Source organism: Hypanus sabinus, chromosome 5, assembly GCF_030144855.1.
Source record: "Hypanus sabinus isolate sHypSab1 chromosome 5, sHypSab1.hap1, whole genome shotgun sequence".
Taxonomy (NCBI): domain Eukaryota; kingdom Metazoa; phylum Chordata; class Chondrichthyes; order Myliobatiformes; family Dasyatidae; genus Hypanus; species Hypanus sabinus.
In genome coordinates this window covers 75921450-75943022 of record NC_082710.1, presented here as the reverse complement: position 1 = coordinate 75943022, position 21573 = coordinate 75921450, and the positions used below count along the sequence as shown (strand labels likewise).

Below are 21573 nucleotides of genomic sequence, written 5' to 3'. Positions count from 1 at the left end.
GGTCTGTGTGACAACCGAGATCACGCAACTTGTCGTCTCACCAAGGAGCCAATGAACCTGTTTTGCAGTATTCTATATTACTATTGTCCCCCAGTTATGCCCCTTATATTAGCCATTTCCACCCTGGGTAATTGTCTCTTGTTGTTCACTCTATCTTTGCCTCTTGTACACCTCTATCAAGTCACCTTTCATCCTCCTTCACTCCGAAGAGAAAAGCCCAAATGCATTCAATTTATCTTCATACTTTGATTTTAGCTTCCTAACTACATACACATCCTTTTTCTTCTTGTCTAAGTTTACCATTTCTCTCCACAACCTCTACATGTCAATTATAGACCTACCCAAGGATAGCTGTACCCAATTAGCTTGCTCTCTAGTTCTTGCCTAATTCTCTCATACTCTGCTCTAATTTAATACTGTTGCGAATTCATACTTATCTTTATTTATAGTTCTGTCAAAGCTTAAGGAGTTGTGGTCACTTTTCACAATCTGATCTCCTATTGAGACTTCTGTCACTTGACCAGGCTCATTTGCCAACGCCAGTATGGCCCTTACTTTCATTAGGTTATCTGCATACTGATTTAAGAAACCTTTCCGAATGTATTTAACAAATCTGTCCTTTCTAAAAGTCTTGCATTTAGAAAGTTCCAATTCATGTTAGGGAAGCTGATGTTACCCATGACAAATCTATTCCTCCAGGACCCAGTGGCTATTGGGGGATTTTATTGTAAGTCTAGCAGAATGATTGCACCTTCTCTTTTCTTTGAGTTCAGTGTAGAAGCTCTCCATTATGTTCTCTGAGTGCAGCTGTGACATTTTCCCTGATTAATACTGCAGCTACTCTCCTCCCCACTCACACCTTAACCATCCTTCTTTATCTATTATGAAGTATCAAGGTTCTGGAGCATTAAGCAGCCATTCATATTTCCCTGTCAAAAAATCTCTGTGATGGCTTTAACAGCACAGAGCATTGGAACTAACTTCATTGACCTCATTCCTAATACTCCTATAATTAAAAATGTTAATCCATCATGTCTTGCTGTTGCTGGTTCATCCTTACAGGCTTGACTGATCATGACATTCACCTTCCTTTTATTTTCTGATCTGGTAATCAGGTTTGAATTCTCCTGCCAAGCTATTTTAAGTCACCTGAAGAGCAGTAGCAAAGCATCCATCCAGGATTTTGGATGCTCTGCAGTTAATATGGAACCTATCCATCTCGTACAGGTCATCCCTGTTTCAGTAGATAAAAGAACCTGGAATCCTGCTTTCAGCACCAGTTCCTCAGCTGCACATTTATCAGTTCTCTATTCCTGCCTTGACCAGCATGTGACACTGGGAGTCATCTAGAAATTTCTACCTTTGAAGTCCTTCTTGTTGGTGTCAATAAGTCCCATGACCATGGGCTGCACAATCTCCCTCTTGAGAATGTTCTGTCATCACTCCAAGACTCCTTCAACCAACGTACCATCCTGGCATCTCTATGGTGCCACAGAATCCCTTGTCTGTCCCCCTATCAGATCGTCTGTTTGATAATGCTATGCCTGACTTTACCCTCAACTGGGTGGATGGAATCCCTATAATGATATCATGACCTCTACATTTGAGGATTACTCTATTTCTTAAGCAAATTTGAGAGGCTTTCTTGTATATGAGGTAACATTTAGTTAAATTAATACTTGTATCTTTGGTCAGTTTTCATTTTTGAGAGTTTTCTGGTGTTGATTTGAAGCAAAATATGAGTAACTTCAAGCTGGTGCTGCAGCTGTTCAGGCATATAAACAGGCATAATTAAATGTTTGATTAAAGAGCTATATGATGCAAGAATCTGAGCAATTATTGGGCAATATTTTCTGAGCAGCCACTGAGATTAACCATGACTTTTTTTTATATAACAGGTCTTATTTAGAAAACTAGAAGTAAGAAAATTTTACAAGTGATGTTACATAAAAATGTTTTAATAGACTGGTATATAAAACTTTGCTCTGATATTTAACAATGGCTTTAAACTATTTCAGAATCATGGAGAGTGTACTGGGGGTGGGGATGTGTGTGTGTGTATAGTTTTAGCTCAAATAACTTTTATCACAGTAATTTCTATTGTGTTTTAGTACATTTGAGTAGAGTCAATTATGCTTTTCAGATACCAGTTTCTTGAATTTTATTGATCACTGTTGCTTACATGTTGTAAATTAACTCACACTGAGGTTAGCAGCCTGGTTCAAACAATTATGCAAACCCCTTGGAGAGTGAGGCTGTCAAATTACAGACTGAAATTGACATAACTGGATACACTTCTAAATGCCTTTGATCTATTCACAGTCCAATCCTGGAATTGTAACATGCATGGACAATCATAACCATGGGTTGGAAACAGGACAATTTGTAACATTTCGGGAAATCAACGGGATGACAGAGTTAAATGAATCAGTTCAGCAAGTAACAGGTGTGATCTTTCGTTTCAGTGATATCAATTTAAATATTTAAGTAGGAAATCAAGATTAAACAACTTTTGATGCCAGCTGTTTCATTCCTCCCTCTTGTCCTCCTTTTATCTATTTTAATATAACTGCAATTTTGTTTATCAGGTTTTCTATTCTCTTCTTAGAACAACATTCAGCAGCTCTTTCAGGATTGTGCTTACCGTCTCTGTTCCTTGATGCCTTGATAGCTTTTGGTTGGAAAACTTTGGCATCTGAATCAATTGTTAGCATTTAGTAACAAAAGCAAAATGTGCCAGTGATGCTCTGCAGAGCATGCAATATCTCCAGATAGAGGTAAAGCTGATAACCTTTCATCAGCATTTGGAAAGATTTGTTTAAGCAGAAAGAGAGAAAGGAGAAGCAGGAAGAGTAAGAAATAAAGGAAAGCTTGTAATGGAATGACAAGGTAGAACAAATTGTAAAAGTTATGAAGTAGTTGTTAACTACAAAATTACAAGTCAGATCAGATCTTTAAAGAGTTATGATATGAGGGTAGCTAGGGAGAGAATAGCTTCCCTTAGAAATCTGCAGGGTGTGCTGTTTCATCAAGATCCACAGTAAATGTATGGGATCAGTAAATTAATGTTTACTGAGGAGAAGTTCATGGTTGCTTGAGATAAGGGAGAGAAGTGGAAATGTTTAGAAGAACATGAACATGATCAGGGAGGAGGTATTTGCAGCTTACGTTTCCAGGGCCTGACCAAGTACACTCTCAGGCCAGTGTGGAGGCTATAAATGAATTTGTTGAGCTGCTTGTGGAGCTGTTTGCTTTACAGTTAGCCATTGGTACAACTCCCAGAGTGAAAAGTGGCTAATGTTCTGTTTTTTAAGAAGGGAATCAAGGACAAACCAAGGAGCTTCAGTCCAGTAAGCCTGACATCAGTGGGGAAGTTATCTGTGGGAATGGAGAACAATGCTCTATGGCATTTGGTTAGACTTAGCGTGATTTTGTGCAGAGGAACTGTGTTTGATTAATCTTTGAGTATTTTGAAACAGTAAACAAAAGGGTAAATGAGGATAAGGCAGTGAATATTACGTACTTAGACCCCTGACAAGGTCCTGTGTGTGGCCTGTCTGAAAAGTTCAACTCCCATGGACTCCAGTTAAAGCTAATGAATTGGCTCGGATAGAGGGGGGAGAAGGTATTGGTGAAAGGGATTTTCTTGGAATGTAGATGACTGGTTTACCACAGGGGCTGGTGTTGGAACTCTTGTTACTGGGATGTGAATGCACAGGCTTAATCAACGTTGTAAATTATGTGAAATGAGGATTTGTGGTTAATTGTGAAGAAACACAGATTACAAGCAGATCAGTTGAGGAAGTGGGCCAAGAAGTGAAAATAGAATTTTGTGACAAGAGAAGTGTTATGGAATGCATTTTGGAAAGTCAGACCAGAATAGGTCTTTTACTAATATTAGAACAAAGCTCATAACATGTTACAGATGCTATGGCCCACGATATTGTCCCTACTTTTTAATCTACCGTAAGATCGATCTCAATCCTCCTACATAACCCTCCATTTTTCTGTCATCCATTGTCCCTATATGAGTTTCTTAAATGACCCTAAAGTAGCTGCCTTTACCAAATCGCTGGCAGGGCATTCCACACACACACCACTTTCTATGTAAAGAACTTATCTCTGACATCGCCCTTGTACTTTACTCCATTCACCTAAAAATTATGCCCTATTTGTATTGGCAAATTCTTCATGGGAAAAAGTTGCTGGCTATCCACCCAATTTATCACCCTTATCATCTTGTACATCTCCATCAAGTCACCCCTCATCCTCCTTTGCTACAAAGAAAAAAGCCCTAGCTCGCTCAACCTATCTTCAGAAGACATGTCCTCTAGTCCAAGCAGCATTTTCTGCATCTACTTTTAAAACTTCCCCATCATTCCTATAATGAGCTGACCAGAACTGAACACACTTTTCGTAACATAATTTAACCAAGGTTTGTAGAGCTACAATATTGCCTCACAGCTTTGGAGCTCGATCCCCCAACTAATGAAGGCCGACACACGCACACCATGTACCTTCTTAATAACCCTATAAACCTGCATGACAACTTTGAGGAATTGATGGACGTGGATCCCAAGATCTTCCACACAGCTAAGAATCCTGCCATTAGCCCTATATTCTGCCTTCAAATTTGACCTTCTGAAATGAATCGCTTCAAACTTCTTCTGGATTGAATTCCCGTCTGCTACTTCTCAGCCTAGGTCTGCATCCTGTTAGTGGTCAGTGTCTCATTGCAACCTACAACAAACATTCACACTATCCACAATTCCACCAACCTTCATTTCTTCTGCTAACTTACTAGTCCACTCTTCCACTTTCTAATTCTAGTCATTTATAAAAATCACGAAGAGCTGAGGTCCCAGAGCAGATCCCTGCAAAACAGCACTTGTTACTGATCTCCAGGTAGAATATTCTTAGGCCATAAGACCAAACAACATAGCAGAATTAGACAATTTGGCTAATCGAACCTATCAAGCTCTACCCAACCACCTGGCCACCACAGCTGTTTGTGGTAATAAATTCCACAAATTCACCACCCTCTGGCTAAAGTCTCTGCACCTCTGTTTTAAATGGATCCCCCTCTATCCTGAGGCTGTGCCTTTTGTCCCAGACTTCCCCACCATGGGAAACATCCTTTCCACATCTACTCTGTCTAGGCCTGTCAGCATAAAAAAGGTTTCAATATGATCACCCCTCATCCTTCTAAATTCCAGCGAGTACAGACCTAGAGCTATCAAGCGTTCCTTGTATGATAACCCCAGGATCATCATTGTGAACCTTCTCTGAATCCTCTGCAATGCCAGCACATCTTTTAGATGAGGAGCCCAAAATTGTTCACAATACTCAAGGTGAGGCCTCACCACTGCCACAGCGTCATATCCTTGCTCTTGAAATGAAGCATTGCATTTGTCTTCTTCAGCACTGACTCTACCTGAAAATTATCCTTTAGAATACAAGGACTCCCAAGTCCCTTTGCATCTCAGATTTTTGGATTTTCTCTTCACTTAGAAAATAGTCTGCACATTTATTTCTACTACCAAAGTGCATGACCATGCATTTTCCAACATTGTATTTCATTTGCTACTGTCTTGCCCATTTTCCTAATCTGGCTAAGTCCTTCTGTAGCTCTTTGTTTCCTTAACACTACCTGCCCCTCCACCAATCTTCATATCATCTGCAAACCTGGCAACAAAGCCGTCTATTCCATCATCTAAATCATTTATATACTGCATAAAAAGAAGCGGTCCCAACACCGACCCCTGCGTAACACCAGTAGTCACTGGCCACCAACCAGAAAAGGATCCTTTTATTCCCACTCGCTGCCTCCTACCAATCAGCCAATGCTCTAATCATGCCAGTAACTTCCCTGTAATGCCATGAGCTCTTAACTTTATCAAAGGTCTTCTGAAAGTCCAAATATACAACATGCATTGCATCACCTTTATCTATCCTACTTGGTTTGTCAAACAAGATTTTCCCTTAAAGAAACCATGCTAAATTTGTCCTATCTTGTCCTGTGTTACCCAGTACTGCATAACCTCATCCTTAATTCCTTGGTGTCCACATTTCCGATGATCTCACCTGGTCCCTGAACTCCTCCATCCTGGTCAAAAAGGTGCAACAGTGCCTTTATTTCCTGCAGAACATCAAGAAAGCTCACCTCTGTCCCAGGATACTGACGGACTTTTACTGCTGTACCATTGAGAACATTTACCATAAACGCTGCCTGGGCAGAGCGAAAAGCATTATCAAGATGCATCTCACCCTAACCATGGAGTTTTTACTCTCCTCCCATCTGGTAGGTGCTGCAGAAGCCTCCACTCCCACACCAACAGGCTCAGGAAGAGCTTCTTCCCTGAGGCTGTGACCCTGCTGAACCTCACATCACAGCGCTACGTATTATTGCGCCCATATTGTACTATCTCAGTACTTTTATATTTGTATGCTGTAGCAGTTACTTTTTATTCACATTTATTTTGTAAATAACACTTTTCTTTTGCACTTCTGGTTAGCTGCTAATTGCATTTCATTTTCTTTGTATCTGTACTTGGCACAATGACAATAAAGTTGAATCTAATCTAACCTTAATAACTGACTCTTGCATTTTCCCAACTACTGAGGTCAGACTAATTGGTCTGTAGTTTCCTTTCTGCTGCCTTCCTCCTTTCTTAAAGAATGGAGTGACATTTGCAATTTTCCAGTCCTCTGGCACCATGTCAGAGTCCAAAAATTTTTGAAAGATCATTACTAATGCCTCCACAATCTCTACTGCTACCTCTTTTCAGAACCGTAGGGTGCAGTTCATCTGGTCCAGAGAATTAAGACCCAAGGGTACCCTTGGGTCTTTCAGCTTTAAGAGCAACTTCTCCCTTGTAATAGTAACTGCACTAACTTCCTTTCCTCACACACTACAAGATCAGGCACACTGCTAGTATCTTCCATTTGGAGACTGATGCAAAATACTTGCTTAGTTCATGTGTCATCTCCTTGTCCCTCATTATTATTTCTCCGACCTCATTTTCTAGTGGTCCTAGATTCATTCTCATTTGTTTTATTTTTTAAATAATTGAAAAAGCTTTTGCTATCCACTTTGATATGGTTTGCCAGCTTGCTTTCAGATTTCATCTTTTCCCTCCTAAGGATTCTATTAGTTGCTCTCCGTACTGTTTTAAAAACTTACCAATCCTGTCATCCCACTAATTTTTGCTTTGTTGTATGCTCTCTCTTTTGCTTTTACTTTTTTACTTTGACTTCCCCTGTCAGCCACGGTTATACTATTTTGCCATTTGGGTATTCCTTTGTTTTTGAAATACATCTATCCTGCACCTTCCATATTTTTCCTCAAACTCATGCTGTTGCTTTTCTGCAGTTATCCTTACTAGCAACTCCTTTCAATTTACTTTGGCCAACTTCTCTCTCATACCGCTGTAATTTCCTTTACTCCACTAAATATGCCACATCAAACTTTACTTTTTCCCTATCAGATTTTAAGTTGAACTCAATTATATTATGATCAGTGTCTCCTAAGGGCTCCCTAATTGCCTCCAGTTCATTACATTACACCCAATCTAGTATAACTGATCTGGTAAGTTCAATGACAAAATGCTCTAAAACGCCATCGCATAGGAATTCAATAAACTCACTCTCTTAAGATCCATTTCCAACCTGATTTTCCTAACTGATTACATGTTGAAATCTCCCATGACTATCATAACATTGCCATTTTGACATGCTGTTTCTATTTCCTGTTGTAAACTGTGGTCCACATTCCAGCCTTTATATAACTGCCATCAGGGTTCTTTTACCCTTTCAGTTTCTTAACTCAACCCAGAAGTACTAACCATCTTCTGATCCCATGTCACATCTTCCATGTCACATGATTTACTGCCATTTGCTACCAGCAGAGCCACACCAACCCCTGTGCCTATCTTCCTATCTCTCCGATGCAATGTGTAACTTTGGACATTCAGTTCCCAACTACAACTATCCTTCAGCCATGATTCAGTGATGGCCACAACATCATACCTGACCATCTGTAATAGTACAAGAAGATCATCCACCTTATTTCTTATATTCTGTGCATTTTGAGTGCTGCATTTGCTACCCTTTTTGATTCTGCATCCCTAATGCATTGATACTCACCCTGCTGGCTGCAATTATGTCCTATCATCTCCCTGCTCTTCCTGTCTGTATGTTATCTTTGCTGTGTTACTATTGTCCTGTCCTGAGTCTCTTCACTCCAGTTCCCACCCAACTGTCAAATTAGTTCAACCCCTCCCCAGCAGCTCTAACACACCTGCCCTCAAGAATATTGATTTCCCTCGGGTTCAGGTGCAACCCGTCTCTTTTGAACAGATCATACCTCCCCAAGAAGAGATCCCAATGATCCAAGAATGGGAAGCCCTGAACCTGCACCAGTTTCTCAGCCATGCATTAATTTACCATATCATCCTGTTTTTACCCTCACTGGCATGTGACACAGGCAGCAATCCAGAAATTACTACCCTGGAGGTCCTGCTTCTCTGCTTTCTACCACCCTTTTCCTTCTATGCATATGCAAATTCTTTATCCAAAGGCAACTTATCTTGGGTCCCATGCTGCCTGGTGACATGAATGGTAGGACACCAGGGAGCAGAGAGACTTCAGAGTTTAAGTACATAGTTAATTGAAAGCATGTCACAGATATCATAATGTTGCATGTCATATGACAGGGCGATTATGGTCTCATGACCATGTTCTTGGAAAATTTTTCTACCAAGGTTGTTTGAGCAGTGTCTTTACAAGACTGATGACTCCAGTGATTATCAATACTCGTCAGAGATTGTCTTCCTGGTGTCAGTAGTCACATAACCAGGGCTTGTGGTACGTACCAGCTGCTCCAAGGTACTACACCTTGCCCAAGCATGATATGCAGTCTAGCAGAGGGAAGGAGAGCCTGACATATCTTTTAGTAAAGATGTATCTCCACCCTGCAACCCAATGTATAGGGTGATGAAAAAACTGTTTAGTACACTGGTTGTCATAAGTCAGTACATTCAGTTTGGACATTATGTTGCAGTTGTACATTGGTGAGGCTAGAGTGGACTACTGTATATGGTTTCAGTTGCTGTTTCAGGAGATGTGGTGCAACTGAAAAGAGTGTAGTCAAGATTTATGAGGTTGTTGTGAGGATCAGAAAAGATAGTCCAGTCCTTCCTGCCTTGTACATAGGAGAATGGGTGCAATCTCATAGAAATACTTAAATCTGTAAAATTCATAGATAGGATGGATGATAAGTCTTTTCAAGTAGTGTAGGTAAGTCCAGATCTCAAGAGCCTAGATTAAGATTGAAACAGCCAAGCTTTAAAAAAGGACCTGAGGGACTACTTTTCCCATTCAGAGGGAAGTGAATATTATAGGATGAATTACAAGGGAAGTGGTTGAGGCAGTTACAATACTTGTATCTGCTGGTTTACTCTGCAGCGTTATGGTTCTCGATTGTGGGCTTTGGAAAGGTTTTGTAGTATTTCTTGGTGTTGTCATTTGACTTTGTTTTTTTCCAGTTCTGTCCCGGTATTCATTTAGTATTGGAGATACAACAACTTTTGGGCCATATTTACATGGAGGAATTGCTGTGCAGCTGAAAATGCCCAAAATCTTTACATTTGTGAGTATTTTTACATCTGATATACAGTTTAACTTTGACCATAAATTATAGGAGCAAAATTAAGCCATTTGGCCTATCAAGTCTGCTCCACCATTTCATCATGGCTGATCCTAACAGCCCCAGTCTCCTGCCTTTTCCCTATATCCCTTTACTCCCTGATCAACCAAGAATCTATCAACCTCTGTTTTAAATACTCATAAAGTCTTGGCCTCCACAGCTGCCTTTGGCAAAAAAATTCCACAGATTCATTTCTCTCTGGCTAAAGTAATTCCTTCTGATCTCTGTTCTAAAAGGACATCTCTCTAATCTGAGACTATGTCCTCTGGTCTTAGAATCTCCAGTAACACTGGAGTACTGCGCAGACGCAACAGAAGCGTTCCCGTGCAGGTCTGGCAGAGAGCTTTTAAAAAACCCAGCCTCTATAAAAGAGAAGTACCATCTAGCAGAACAATCATTGTGGGAGTGGTCGTCATTTGAGGCAGTAATAAAGCATTTGCTCAACAAGGCTTCGGTGAGAATGGGGAGGCATGGTAAGTAGGTATGTTCATTACTTATTTCTTTTTTAAATCTTGAGAGAATAGGGGGCACGTCTGCAGAGCAGTGTTCTCTTCTGGGTGTCAGATGTTGGATTTCCAGGAGACTTCCAGCCTCCCTGATGGCCACGTTTGCACCAAGTGCATTGAGATGCAGCTCCTTGGAGACCACATTAAGAGAGCTGGAACTGCAACTTGATGATCTTCGGCTTGTTAGGGAAAGTGAGGCAGTGATAGATAGAAGCTACAGGGATGTAGCCACCCCAAGGCTACAGGAGACAAATAAATGGGAAACACAAAGTACACTGCAGATGTTGTGGTCAAATCAACACATACGGCAAACTGGATGAACTCAGCAGGTTGGACAGCATCCGTTGAAAGGAGCAGTCAACGTTTCAGGCGGAGACCCTTTGTCAGGACTGAAGGAGGAGGGGGTAGGGGCCCCATAAGAAAGGTAGGGGGAGGGTGGAAAACAAATAAGAGGAAAGATGAAGGGGTGGGGGAGGGGATAGGCAGGAGAGGTGAAGGAGAAATGTAAGGGGAAAGCACCATGGATAGTAGAAGAAGGCAGAATCATGAGAGAGGTGATAGGCAGCTAGAAAAGGAAACAGAGTGAAAGTGGGATGGGGGAAGGGAGAGGGAGGGAATTACCGGAAGTTGGAGAATTCGATGTTCATACCAAGTATGTATAAATACTTCCGGTAATTCCCTCCCTCTCCCTTCCCCCATCCCACTTTCACTCTGACTCCTTTTCTAGCTGCCTATCACCTCTCTCATGATTCTGCCTTCTTCTACTACCCATAGTGCTTTCCCCTTACATTCCTTCTTCACCTCCCCTGCCTATCCCCTCCCTGCTTCCCCTCCCCCACCCCTTGATCTTTCCTCTGATTGGTTTTCCACCCTTCCCCCACCTTCTTTATGGGGCCCCTGCCCCCTCCTCCTTCAGTTCTGCCGAAGGGTCTCGGCCCGAAACATTGACTGCTCCTTTCAACGGATGCTGCCCAACTTGCTCAGATAGGTGGGAGACTGTCAGGAGAGGGAAGGGAGAATGTCAGATAGTGGAGAACACCCCTGTGGCAATCCACTCAACAGTAAGTACTCCATCTTGGATACAGGGTGTTGACCTACTTGGGAGAAGCCACAGAGGCTGTGCTTCTGGCACTGAGTCTGGCCCTGTAGCTCACAAGGGTAGGGAACTGAAAAGCATGGCAGCTGTAATAGGGGACTCAAGTCAGAAGGACAGATAGGCGATTCTGTGGATGTGGGAAAGGAAGCACTTTGCCTCTGAGGTACCAGGGTCTGAGATGTATTGTTGCAAAACAACATATTTCACAATAAGTGTCAGTGACAATAAACTTGATTCTGATTCTTTATCTAAGTTTCATTGTTCCCTTTCTTGTTGCAGGAAAATATGGAGACTCAACTTTTAAATCCTCGATGCTTTGTGGTAGATTTCAGCAAAGCTGAGGTAAGATTTATTTGTTTATCTGAGATTTTAGTTACATGTGCTCCAGATAACATTAGAATTCTAAACAAGATTAAATCTGCAGATGCTGGAAATCAAAGTAATATGCACAAAATATTGGAGGAACTCGGCACTCAGGCAGCATCTATAGAACAGAATATAACCAAAGTTTCGAACCGAGAGCCTTCAGCACTGGGGAAAAAAGAGATGGGAAGTCGAGGCTGGGACAGATAATCTCATATTCAGCAGCCTTCAGAAAGAAAATGGAATTGTCAGTGCTTATTAATAAAATTAAACAGATAGATAAAGCGTATTCAGTTAAACCTACTGAAGATCTATATAAAGAAAGGGTCGAACTTCAATCACAGTATGATTTGCTTCTGACCTTTCCCATTGAACAGCAAATTTTTAAATCTAAAAGTTTATTTTATATACATGGGGGAAAATCTGCTAAGCTTTTGGCAGGTAAGTTAAAAGCTGGGATGGTCGGAAGACAGATTTCAAAAATTCGTAGACCAGATAGAACAGAAACTTTAGATCCTTATGAAATTAATAAGATATTTATGGACTTCTATTCTAACCTTTATAAATCTGAATTCTCTGATAGCACTATTATTATGAATAGATTTTTGCAAAGGTTAAACATACCTCAAATTTCGATTCAAGATGTTGATATGTTAGATGCACCTATTAAACAAGAGGCTATAGTCAAGGCTATATCCTCTATGCAATTAGATAAAGCTCTGGGACCTGATGGTTATACGGTAGAATTTTACAAGACTTTTCATGAAATGCTTATACCACATTTTCATCAAACGTTTACCAATTCTACATCTTCTGGGAACCTTCCTAAAACTTTTTATGAGCCACTAATTTCATTGATTCCAAAAAAAGGAAAAGACCCACTGGAATGTGTATCCTATAGACCTATTTCTTTACTGAATGTAGATTTTAAAATTCTCTCTTAAGATTCTAGCAAATAGGCTTGAGAATATCTTGCCTAATGTTATCTTAAACGATCAAAAAGGATTTATAAAAAAATAGGTACTCGCATTTTAATATTCGAAGATTGGTAAATATCATTTATTCCCCCTCAGCCAAGGAATCTGAATGTATTGTATCTTTGGATGCAGAGAAAGCCTTTGATAGGGTGGAGTGGCTTTATCTATTTCAGATTTTGAAGAGGTTTAATTTTGGTCCAGGATCAAAAGTCTCCTTATTTTAGATTATATAGAGGTACCCGTCAGGGTTGTCCCCTTAATCCTTTATTATTTAATTTGGTTTTAGAACTATTGCTCTTAGGGATTCTAATTCTGTGCAGGGTATTAAGAGAGGTGATAAATTACATAAGGTTTCATTTTACGCAGATGATTTATTAGTTTACATTTCAAATCATAGGAAATCTATTCCTTTTATGTTATCTGTATTTATGGAATTTGGTATTTTTTCTGGATATGAACTTAATTTACATAAAAGTGAATTATTTCTTATAAATTATTCTGATTATTATGATCAAATACCTTTTAATATTGCCAAAAACCATTTTACTTACCTTGGTTATCAAAATTACTAAAAATTTTAAAGATCTGTATAGGTATAATTTCTCCCCTTTAGTTAAATATACTCAACAGGCGCTTTCTAAATGGTCACCTATGTCAATGTCATTGATAGGTCGAATAAATGCTATAAAAATGGTTATTCTACTGAAATTTTTATATATATTCCAAGCAGTTCCCTCTTTTGTTCCAAAAACATTTTTTGATAAAATAGATTCTCTGATATTGTCTTATGTTTGGAATAATAAAAGCTCTAGAGTGAATAAACTTTTATTGCAAAAATCAAAAAAAGATGGAGGACTGGCTTTACCAAACTTTAGATTTTATTATTGGGCAATTCATATTTGTTATATTACTTTTTGGATTTATGATATAGACGACCAGGATCGCCCTTCATGGTTACATGGTTACAGTTGGAGGAAAATTCAGTAATGGGGTTTTCGTTAGCTTCTTTATTAGGAGATTCCCTTCCCTTTTTGCTCTCCAGACAAACTCTCAACCCTATTGTTTAAACATGCTTTAAAAATCTGGTTTCAGTTTTGTAGATTTTTTGAATTAAATGATTTTCTACTTTCTAGTAATATTTATTCTAATTTCTTTTTTAAACCATCAACTTTGGATAAGGCTTTTTTAACATGGAAAATTAAGAGAATAAAAACTTTTTTAGATTTCTTTTTACAAGACTGTTTAATGCCCTTTTCACAGTTAATGGATAAATATGATATCTCTAATACACATTTTTTCAGATATTTATGGGTTAGGAATTTTTTACGTGATTTTTTTTACTGAATTACCCCTCGGCCTGCTCTTTAAATTTGGCTTATGCTATTTTTCAGTTTAAACCTTTTCAAAAACGATTAATAGCTATCATTTATAAACAGTTAATGAATGCTTGCATGTCGCCTAATGATGGGGTTCAACGCATCTGGGAAGTAGAACTTCAGTATTCACTTTCAGACAATCAATGGAGTAAAATCTATTATTTAGTCAATAATTCTTCTATCTGTGCACGCCATATCTTAATTCAGTTTAAGATAGTACACAGGGCCCATATGTCCAAAGATAAATTGGCGCATTTTTTCCCTAATATAAGCCCTATTTGTGACAGATGTAACGCAGAAGTGGCTACTCTAACTCATATGTTTAGGTCATGTGTAAGTTTAAACAATTTTTGGAGGGATGTGTTTGGAATATTATCTAAAGTTATAGATGTGGATATTCAACCTTATTCACTTACAGCAATTTTTGGGATTAGTCCAGAGGAAGCAAGTTAAGTGTCTGCTTCTGCTCAACATGTGATAGCTTTTCCAACTTTACTGGCTAGGAGAGCTATTTTGTTACACTGGAAAGAATCTAAACCGCCTACTGTTTTTTATTGGCTCTCCTCCATTATGTCATGTCTAAGCTTGGAGAAAATTAGAAACCAGACATTTGATACATCCTTTAATTTTGAACAAGTCTGGCGACCCTTTATTCAAAATTTTCATATTATTTAATTTATTTATTTTTCTTTATTCTCTTTGGGGAAAATCCTTATCCGTGAAGGTTCGGAGATGACCGGAAGGATTTTTTTTTCCTCTTTTTTAAAATTTTTTATCCTCAATTGGACTGCCCAATCTTTCTTTTTTCTTTCTCTTTTTTTTGTTTCAGTTTAGTTAGTGGTTTTTTTTCCTTTATCAAATAAAATTTCCAATTTTTTTAATGATTGTTATGAGGAGTTGTGGTTTCTTTTTGACCATTGTATATATAACAGCATAATAGTTTACCTATTTGATTTTGACATTATATACTTTCTGTTTTTATTATTGCTGTTTATATGTCTTTTATATTATCTGTTTGCTAAACTCCTCCTCTGATTTGTATATTCTTTATTTGAAAATCAATAAAAAGATTGAAAAATAAAATGAAATGAAATGGAAGTCAAGGCTGATTTATACTTGTACATCGCATCTACGCCGTAGGTACCGTGTACCCTACGCCGTAGAGGGACGTGCACCTCCCCAAAAAAGTAACTCGCGTGTCACGGTGACGCAGACTGCAACAACTGTGATTGGTCTGCTTGGTAGCATTGCATTTCCTCCTGCGCATTTCTGGTTGCTTCTTCTCTGCCATGTCTGTACACCGATGTGAAATAGATGAACCAAATCGTCAAATCTACCTGCCGACATGCGAAAATGTTTGAAATGCATTTCTTCGTCCATGTCTCTCACGAAGAAACTCAACACAGTGGCATAGAAACCCCACTGCCAACTAACATTTTGGCACACAACAACACATGCTCGCTATGGTGTAGAGCCTACGCAGAAGTGAAATTCAGGCCTACAGCGTAGCCCATACTCACAAGTATAAATCAGTCTTCAGAGTAAATTGTTGGTGGTAGGAAGGTAAAAGTGGAAGGTGGTAGGTGAAAGTGGGAGAGGGGGTGGGGTGAAGTAAAGAACTGGGAAGTCGACTGGTGAAAGAGATAAAGCGCTGGAGAAAGGGGAATTTGATAGAAGAGGACAGATGGCCATGGGAGAAAGGGAAGGGGGAGGAGAACAGAGCAAGGTGATGAGCAGGTAAACAGATAAGGCAAGAAAGGGAAATGAGAATGGTCAAGTGGGGGGCTTTCACCGAAAGTTTGAGAAATCGAACTTGCCATAAGGTTGTAGGGTACCTACATGGAATACAAGGTCTCAGAAACAAACCAGGTAAATTTCAAGACAGGATGGAAGTTGGAGGTAAAGTAGATAAAGTTGACGAGTAAAGTTGATTAAACTCAGCCTGGATGCAGGAAGCAGCACCAATGTAGTTGTTGATGTAGCATAGGAAAGTTGAGGAGTGATAACATTGTAGGCTTGGATCATAGACTGTTTTACGTAGCCAACAAAATCACAGGCATAACTGGGACCCATGCAAGTGCCCATGTCTACACCTTTTGTTTGAAGGCAGTGGGAGGAGCCAAAGGAGAGATTATTGAAAGTGAAGACGCGTTCTGCCAGACAGTGGAGAGTGATGGTGAAGGGGAGCTGGTTGGGTCTGGCATCCAAATGAAGCAGAGAGTTGTGAGGCCTTTCTGATGGTTGATGGATTTATATAGGGACTGTACATGCAGAGTGAAAATGAGACAACCAGGACCAGGGAACTTGAAGTAATTGAAAAGATCAAGAGCACGTGAAGTGTAATGGGTGTAAGTAGGAGGGCACTGAACAAGGTGGAGAGTCCTTACCAAAAAAATTGGCATAGAGACAGGTGGTAGATGAAGAGCTCAGTGTCATGGCGGGCACGGAACTCACTGAAGCATGGGTGCAGAGGGACATTAGAATTCTGATAGACTGTCTAAAACGTGTTGAAATTCTGACAGAGCCAATGATTGATTATGAGGGAAGAGCTTATTGAATATGATGCATGCACCAGCTAACTGTAGTCGCAGGTTAGCTGTGATTAAAAGAGAGTTATTTCCAAATTGAACATTTCCAAATGAACAATCAAGGCCTTAATGAAAGATCTGATTTTCAAATATGTTCAAATGTTACTCCTTCTAAAAGTCCACTAAAATAGAATGATACAACTTAGTTACAGGTCCTTTGCCCACGATATTCTCCCAAACTGATTAAAATATTCTGCTTTGCCAGCACAAGGTCCGTAACCCTGCATTCTTTGTATTTTCATATGTTAATATAAGAACCCTTTAAGTACCTCTATCATATCTGTTGTGCTTTGTAACACCAGAAACATAAAAGTAATTGGAGGAAAAACACTGGGCTGTGGATAACTTGTGTACATTTTGTTTGTACTTTAGTGGGGTATGTACTTATGACATGGTAGTAAAATGACATATACCATTCTTATGTTTTTACATATAATATTTAAGCAACAAATGATCCTTAATCAAACTATTTACAAAACTACTCAAATATTGCTAAAAAATTAAATACACAAGACTCCTCCCCCTCTCCCCCTTCTTGCCCCTCTGTCTCCCCCTCTCTTCCCCCACTATACAACTACATTATAGACATCCACGACATAGTAAATTTTAAATGGTCCCATTCATGCCTAAAGATTTAAATTGCAGTGGAGGATTTCTTACTCTTTGGTATAACATCTTTCCTGGCAAGGGGGTTCATTCTACTTTGGCAAGAGAGACTTGTGGCTGTAAAACAATCTCAGGTTCTGGGTCCTCCATAGTGATTTCAGGAGTCGACTGTGGGATTGCAGGAAGTGGTTCTGACAGCTCTGGATATTTCTCTTCTTTAAAAATTCACTGTGCACTCCTCTACTGATTGATGTGCTGTCTCCAGATGATGTCAGGCACAGTCTCCGCTGTGAAGGACCCACTTTTCAAGTACCCACTTCTGATCACATCCGTAGTCCCTCAGCAGCATTGCTTGTCCAGGAATAAAACATCAAACTTCTTGTTTGAGGACCCCTGAATTTGTCTCAGCATGCTCCTTTTGAGATTGGTTTTGAGGAGATACAAGTGTGAACAGGGAACAATCCAGAAACAGTATAGCTGCTGAGTTGCTGGTTGTGCGGTGCACTGCATTGTGATGTGCAAGGAGGAAGTTGATGAGCTTCTGATTCAATGTTAGTCTAATGTGTAACAGTGAGAATAGGGCATGCTTTGGGTGCTGGAAGTCCTTCAGAATGGACGCTGTCATTTTGAGACACTGCTTCTTGAAGATGTTCTGGGTGCTTTGTCGGCTAGTACCCAAGGTGGTGCCAACTAAATTTACAACCTTTTCAGCTTCTTTCAGTCCTGTGTATTCTACCCCCCCCCCCCCCCAACCCCCATACCAGACAGTGATGCAGCCTGACAGAATGCTGTCCACGGTACATCTGCAGAAGTCTGTGAGTGTATTTGTTGACATACCAAATATCTTCAAACTTTGAATGAAGTACGTAGTTGCTGTCTTGCCTTCTTTATAACTGCATCGATATGTTGGGATCAGGTTAGGGTAATGAGGGTAAACTCTCTCCCATACAAGTACTGGTTGAAACATTTTACACCCCGAACCAAACTCAAGGCCTCTCTGCCAATCTGTGCGTAATTTTTCTTTGCAACAGTAAGGGAATGGGGTGTGGGAAAGGCTCTGGGGTATTCACTTCAATCACTCATAACATGTGACATGACTGCACCTATACCATATGGCGAGGTGTCATAGGCTAGCTTCACTGGACCATGTGAATCATAAAGTGTGAGTGGAGTCTGGCATCACTAACTTCTTAACCTTTTGGAAAGCCACTTCATGATGCCTTGTCTATTGCTATTTTTTCCTGGCAGGAATCTGTTAAATTAATTGACAAATCCTCAAAAGGCTGCAACTGTAACACGTGTTTTGGCCTTGGGGCATCAAACATTGCTTGAATTTTCTCACCACACTTTTGTAATGCTCATGCATCAACAGGGTGACCACAGTAAGTGATTCTTGCTTTAAAGGGTTCACATTAGTTGTGTCCCTGATAAAGTAGTGAGCTAGATCATTTGGTGGCTGAAGGAATTTGTTCCAAAGGGCAATGCCATGATCTTCTAATCTTAACACTGTTGAATTTGTTTTTGAAGATGTTTCTTGTTATCCTTACTGGTAACAATGATGTCATCCAGGTAACAGTAAGTGCCTGGGTAGTTTTGCAGCACTTAGTACATAGCTTTCTACCAGAGTGTACATGCAGAAGCTTTTCCAAAAATAATCCTATTATAGCGATAACTCCCTCTGTTGAGTGTTTATGGTGAGAAAGACTGTGGATTCCTGTTTCCATCTGCAGGTAGGCCTCAGCTGAGTCCACTTTACTGAAGCGTTTTCTACCAGAAAGGTTTACAAATTATCCTCTATCCTAGGCAGGGGTGTTGATGGTGACTTTAAAATCACCACAGATCCTGACAGACCTGTTCTTGGCTACTGGGACCATTGGCATTGCCTATGGGCTGCAGTCAACATTGGAATAAATTCCTTCAGCCACCAAGCGATCTAGCTCACTAGCTACTTTATCAGGGGTGGTCTCAGGAACTGGACAAGTTTTGTAAAATTTGGGTGTGGCATTTTCATTTAACACTATTTACCCTTCTTATATTTGAGTTTTCCAGTACCATCCTTAAACACTGCTGTGGCATCATCCTTTACCTTTCTTAATTTGCTTCCTGTTGACTCTGTTGGAAGGGATGTGGCATGCAAATCAATCTCCAGTCAAGATGTTGTTGTCTCAGGCAATTACATCCCCTTAATGTTGGCCCTCAAGTTTTATCACATACAAGCCCAATGTAGCTTGTTGGTTGTTGTATTTCACTGTTAAGAATGTCATTTCCTCAGGATTTAACTTTTCTCCAGTCTTTCTTAGCTGGATATATACAGGCTTCAGTTCAATATCTTTAAAATGCCATTCCAATTTATTTTGTGGAATGACTAAAACAGCTGAGCCAATGTCCAATTCCATTTTAATTAATTTGCTGTTCACTTCTGGTGTAAGCCTTATTGCTTTTTTATTGTTAGTTTTCACATTGTTAATCTCAAGGGTACCCAGTCCTGTGTCATTCTCATCGTTATCAGAAACTTCATCAACAGTGTTGCAGATTTGGTGCTTTTTTTTAAACTGCAACTCTCTTCATTTTTGTCTGCCTGACATGCTCCCTGTCTGTGTCCTACTTTGTTGCCTTTTCTGCAATTTTGCCTTTAAACCTGTATTGTTCCAGTGCACATGAACCCCTGCCACAATGGTAACACAATTTGTTCTGCCATCCAGGTTTCTGTTTTGTTCACACTCACATTCATTCCAGACTGCAACTCAATTGCATCTCTATATGCTGCTTCCATTAATGCTGTGATTTGAACTGCTCTTTTAAATGTAAGTTCTGCTTCAGTTAGGAATTAATTTTTTAACGTTCTCTTGTAAGATTCCGCAATCTTGGCCAGCTTTCAGTGCATCATTAAATCAATTACTGATTGGCAAAGCTCACTCAATCTCTTCAATTCTGCCACATAAGCTCAAATGTACTCACCTTGTTTTTGATTCTGCTTATGCAACCTAAAGCAACCTGTAAGCAACGTTTGTTTTGGTTCTGAATGTTCTTGTATTACTTTCACGATATAAGCAAAGCTCATTTTAAGTGATTTGGTTGAAGCAGTCAAACTTCTAAACAAGTAAACACAAAATACACTGCAGATGCTGTGGTCAAATCAACACATACAACAAAGTGTATGCTTTTCCACCTCTTACACTCAGCAAAGCTGGTACTCATTTATCATAGGTTATTTTATTTGCTTCAAAATGTTGCTCAATTAATTCAGTATACATGAGCCAGTTATCTTTTGTGCAGTCGAACATGTCTATCTTTCCGCTGTAACCAACCATTTCTGCTTTTGTAAAATTTATTATTATCACACAGTACTCACTGATTTTGAACCTGTGAATTTCATTTGTTTTCTGCCTCTTTAAAACTCGACCATTTCTCTCCTCCTCTTCTGAAGAAAGCTTGCTGTGCTTTTTTTAAAACTCTAACTTCTTGCTGCACATCAACAGATAGGTAGGCATATTGGGTTTGTTTTAAAATTTACTTGTTGCTACTGTTACGTTTTGTAACTCCAAGGACATGAAGCTAATTGAAAGATTACATGGAGCTGGGATAACTTGCGTGCATTTAGCTTTTTACTTTCAGTAAGGCGTGCACTTCTGACGCGGCGGTGTACTAATGTATGCCATTCATGTACTTTAATATATAACCTCTAAAAGAATACTTAATCAAACAATACATTTACAACTAAAACACTCTGGTTCTGATGACTGCGTAAGTTTACAGAAGATAATCTCTGGCCTTGCCAAACGTGTGAGATTGAGGTGTAAGCCCACCCAGAAACCCCCTGTTTATGTGGATGCTGCGTGATTTATTCCCCTGTTAAAAATCAATACCATGAAATAACAGACAGTACACTGCATACAATTAAACGATTTAGCTTTATAATTCTTAATTTGATTAAAGGGTTAATAAAAAGCAAAAATGACGGGCCTATTTTAATGTAACAGTCCAATGTGCACAAGTTGAAGCTCACTGTTACTCGTTCGATCTCCTCAGCCTTTGTCGGATCATGGCCCTGCACCAGGTCAAGACCTACGACCTCTTCTGTCCAAAAAACCCTGCTCATACACTGGTGTCAGGCACGCAACATGAGAAACAGTCTCTTCATTGGACAGCTCACGTTCCAAAGCCCCCATTATCTTTAAACATAACCCAAACACTACTTCTACAAAAAGACCATTACATTAGCAGTGAAACCTTTCCTAGGGTGTTACACAATATTACTGAAATATTAGATACACAACAGTATCTGTTTCCACACCACACTTGGAACCCACAAATCAGTGTATTTAAATAAAGTTTGTGTGCATATCTCCTTTGAT

General features: G+C 39.6%; 1 protein-coding gene across 4 annotated transcripts in view; it reads left to right on the top strand.

The window, feature by feature from the left end:
- The window catches only part of uba6 (ubiquitin like modifier activating enzyme 6), a 336534-nt gene that overhangs the window by 93142 nt on the left and 221819 nt on the right, over window positions 1-21573 (top strand). For all 4 annotated transcript variants that reach the window (XM_059970138.1, XM_059970139.1, XM_059970137.1 and 1 more), the window contains 3 exons: window positions 2323-2446; window positions 9546-9649; window positions 11588-11650. In XM_059970138.1, the coding sequence (XP_059826121.1) occupies window positions 2323-2446; window positions 9546-9649; window positions 11588-11650 (291 nt within the window). The remainder of the gene's footprint in view (window positions 1-2322; window positions 2447-9545; window positions 9650-11587; window positions 11651-21573) is intronic.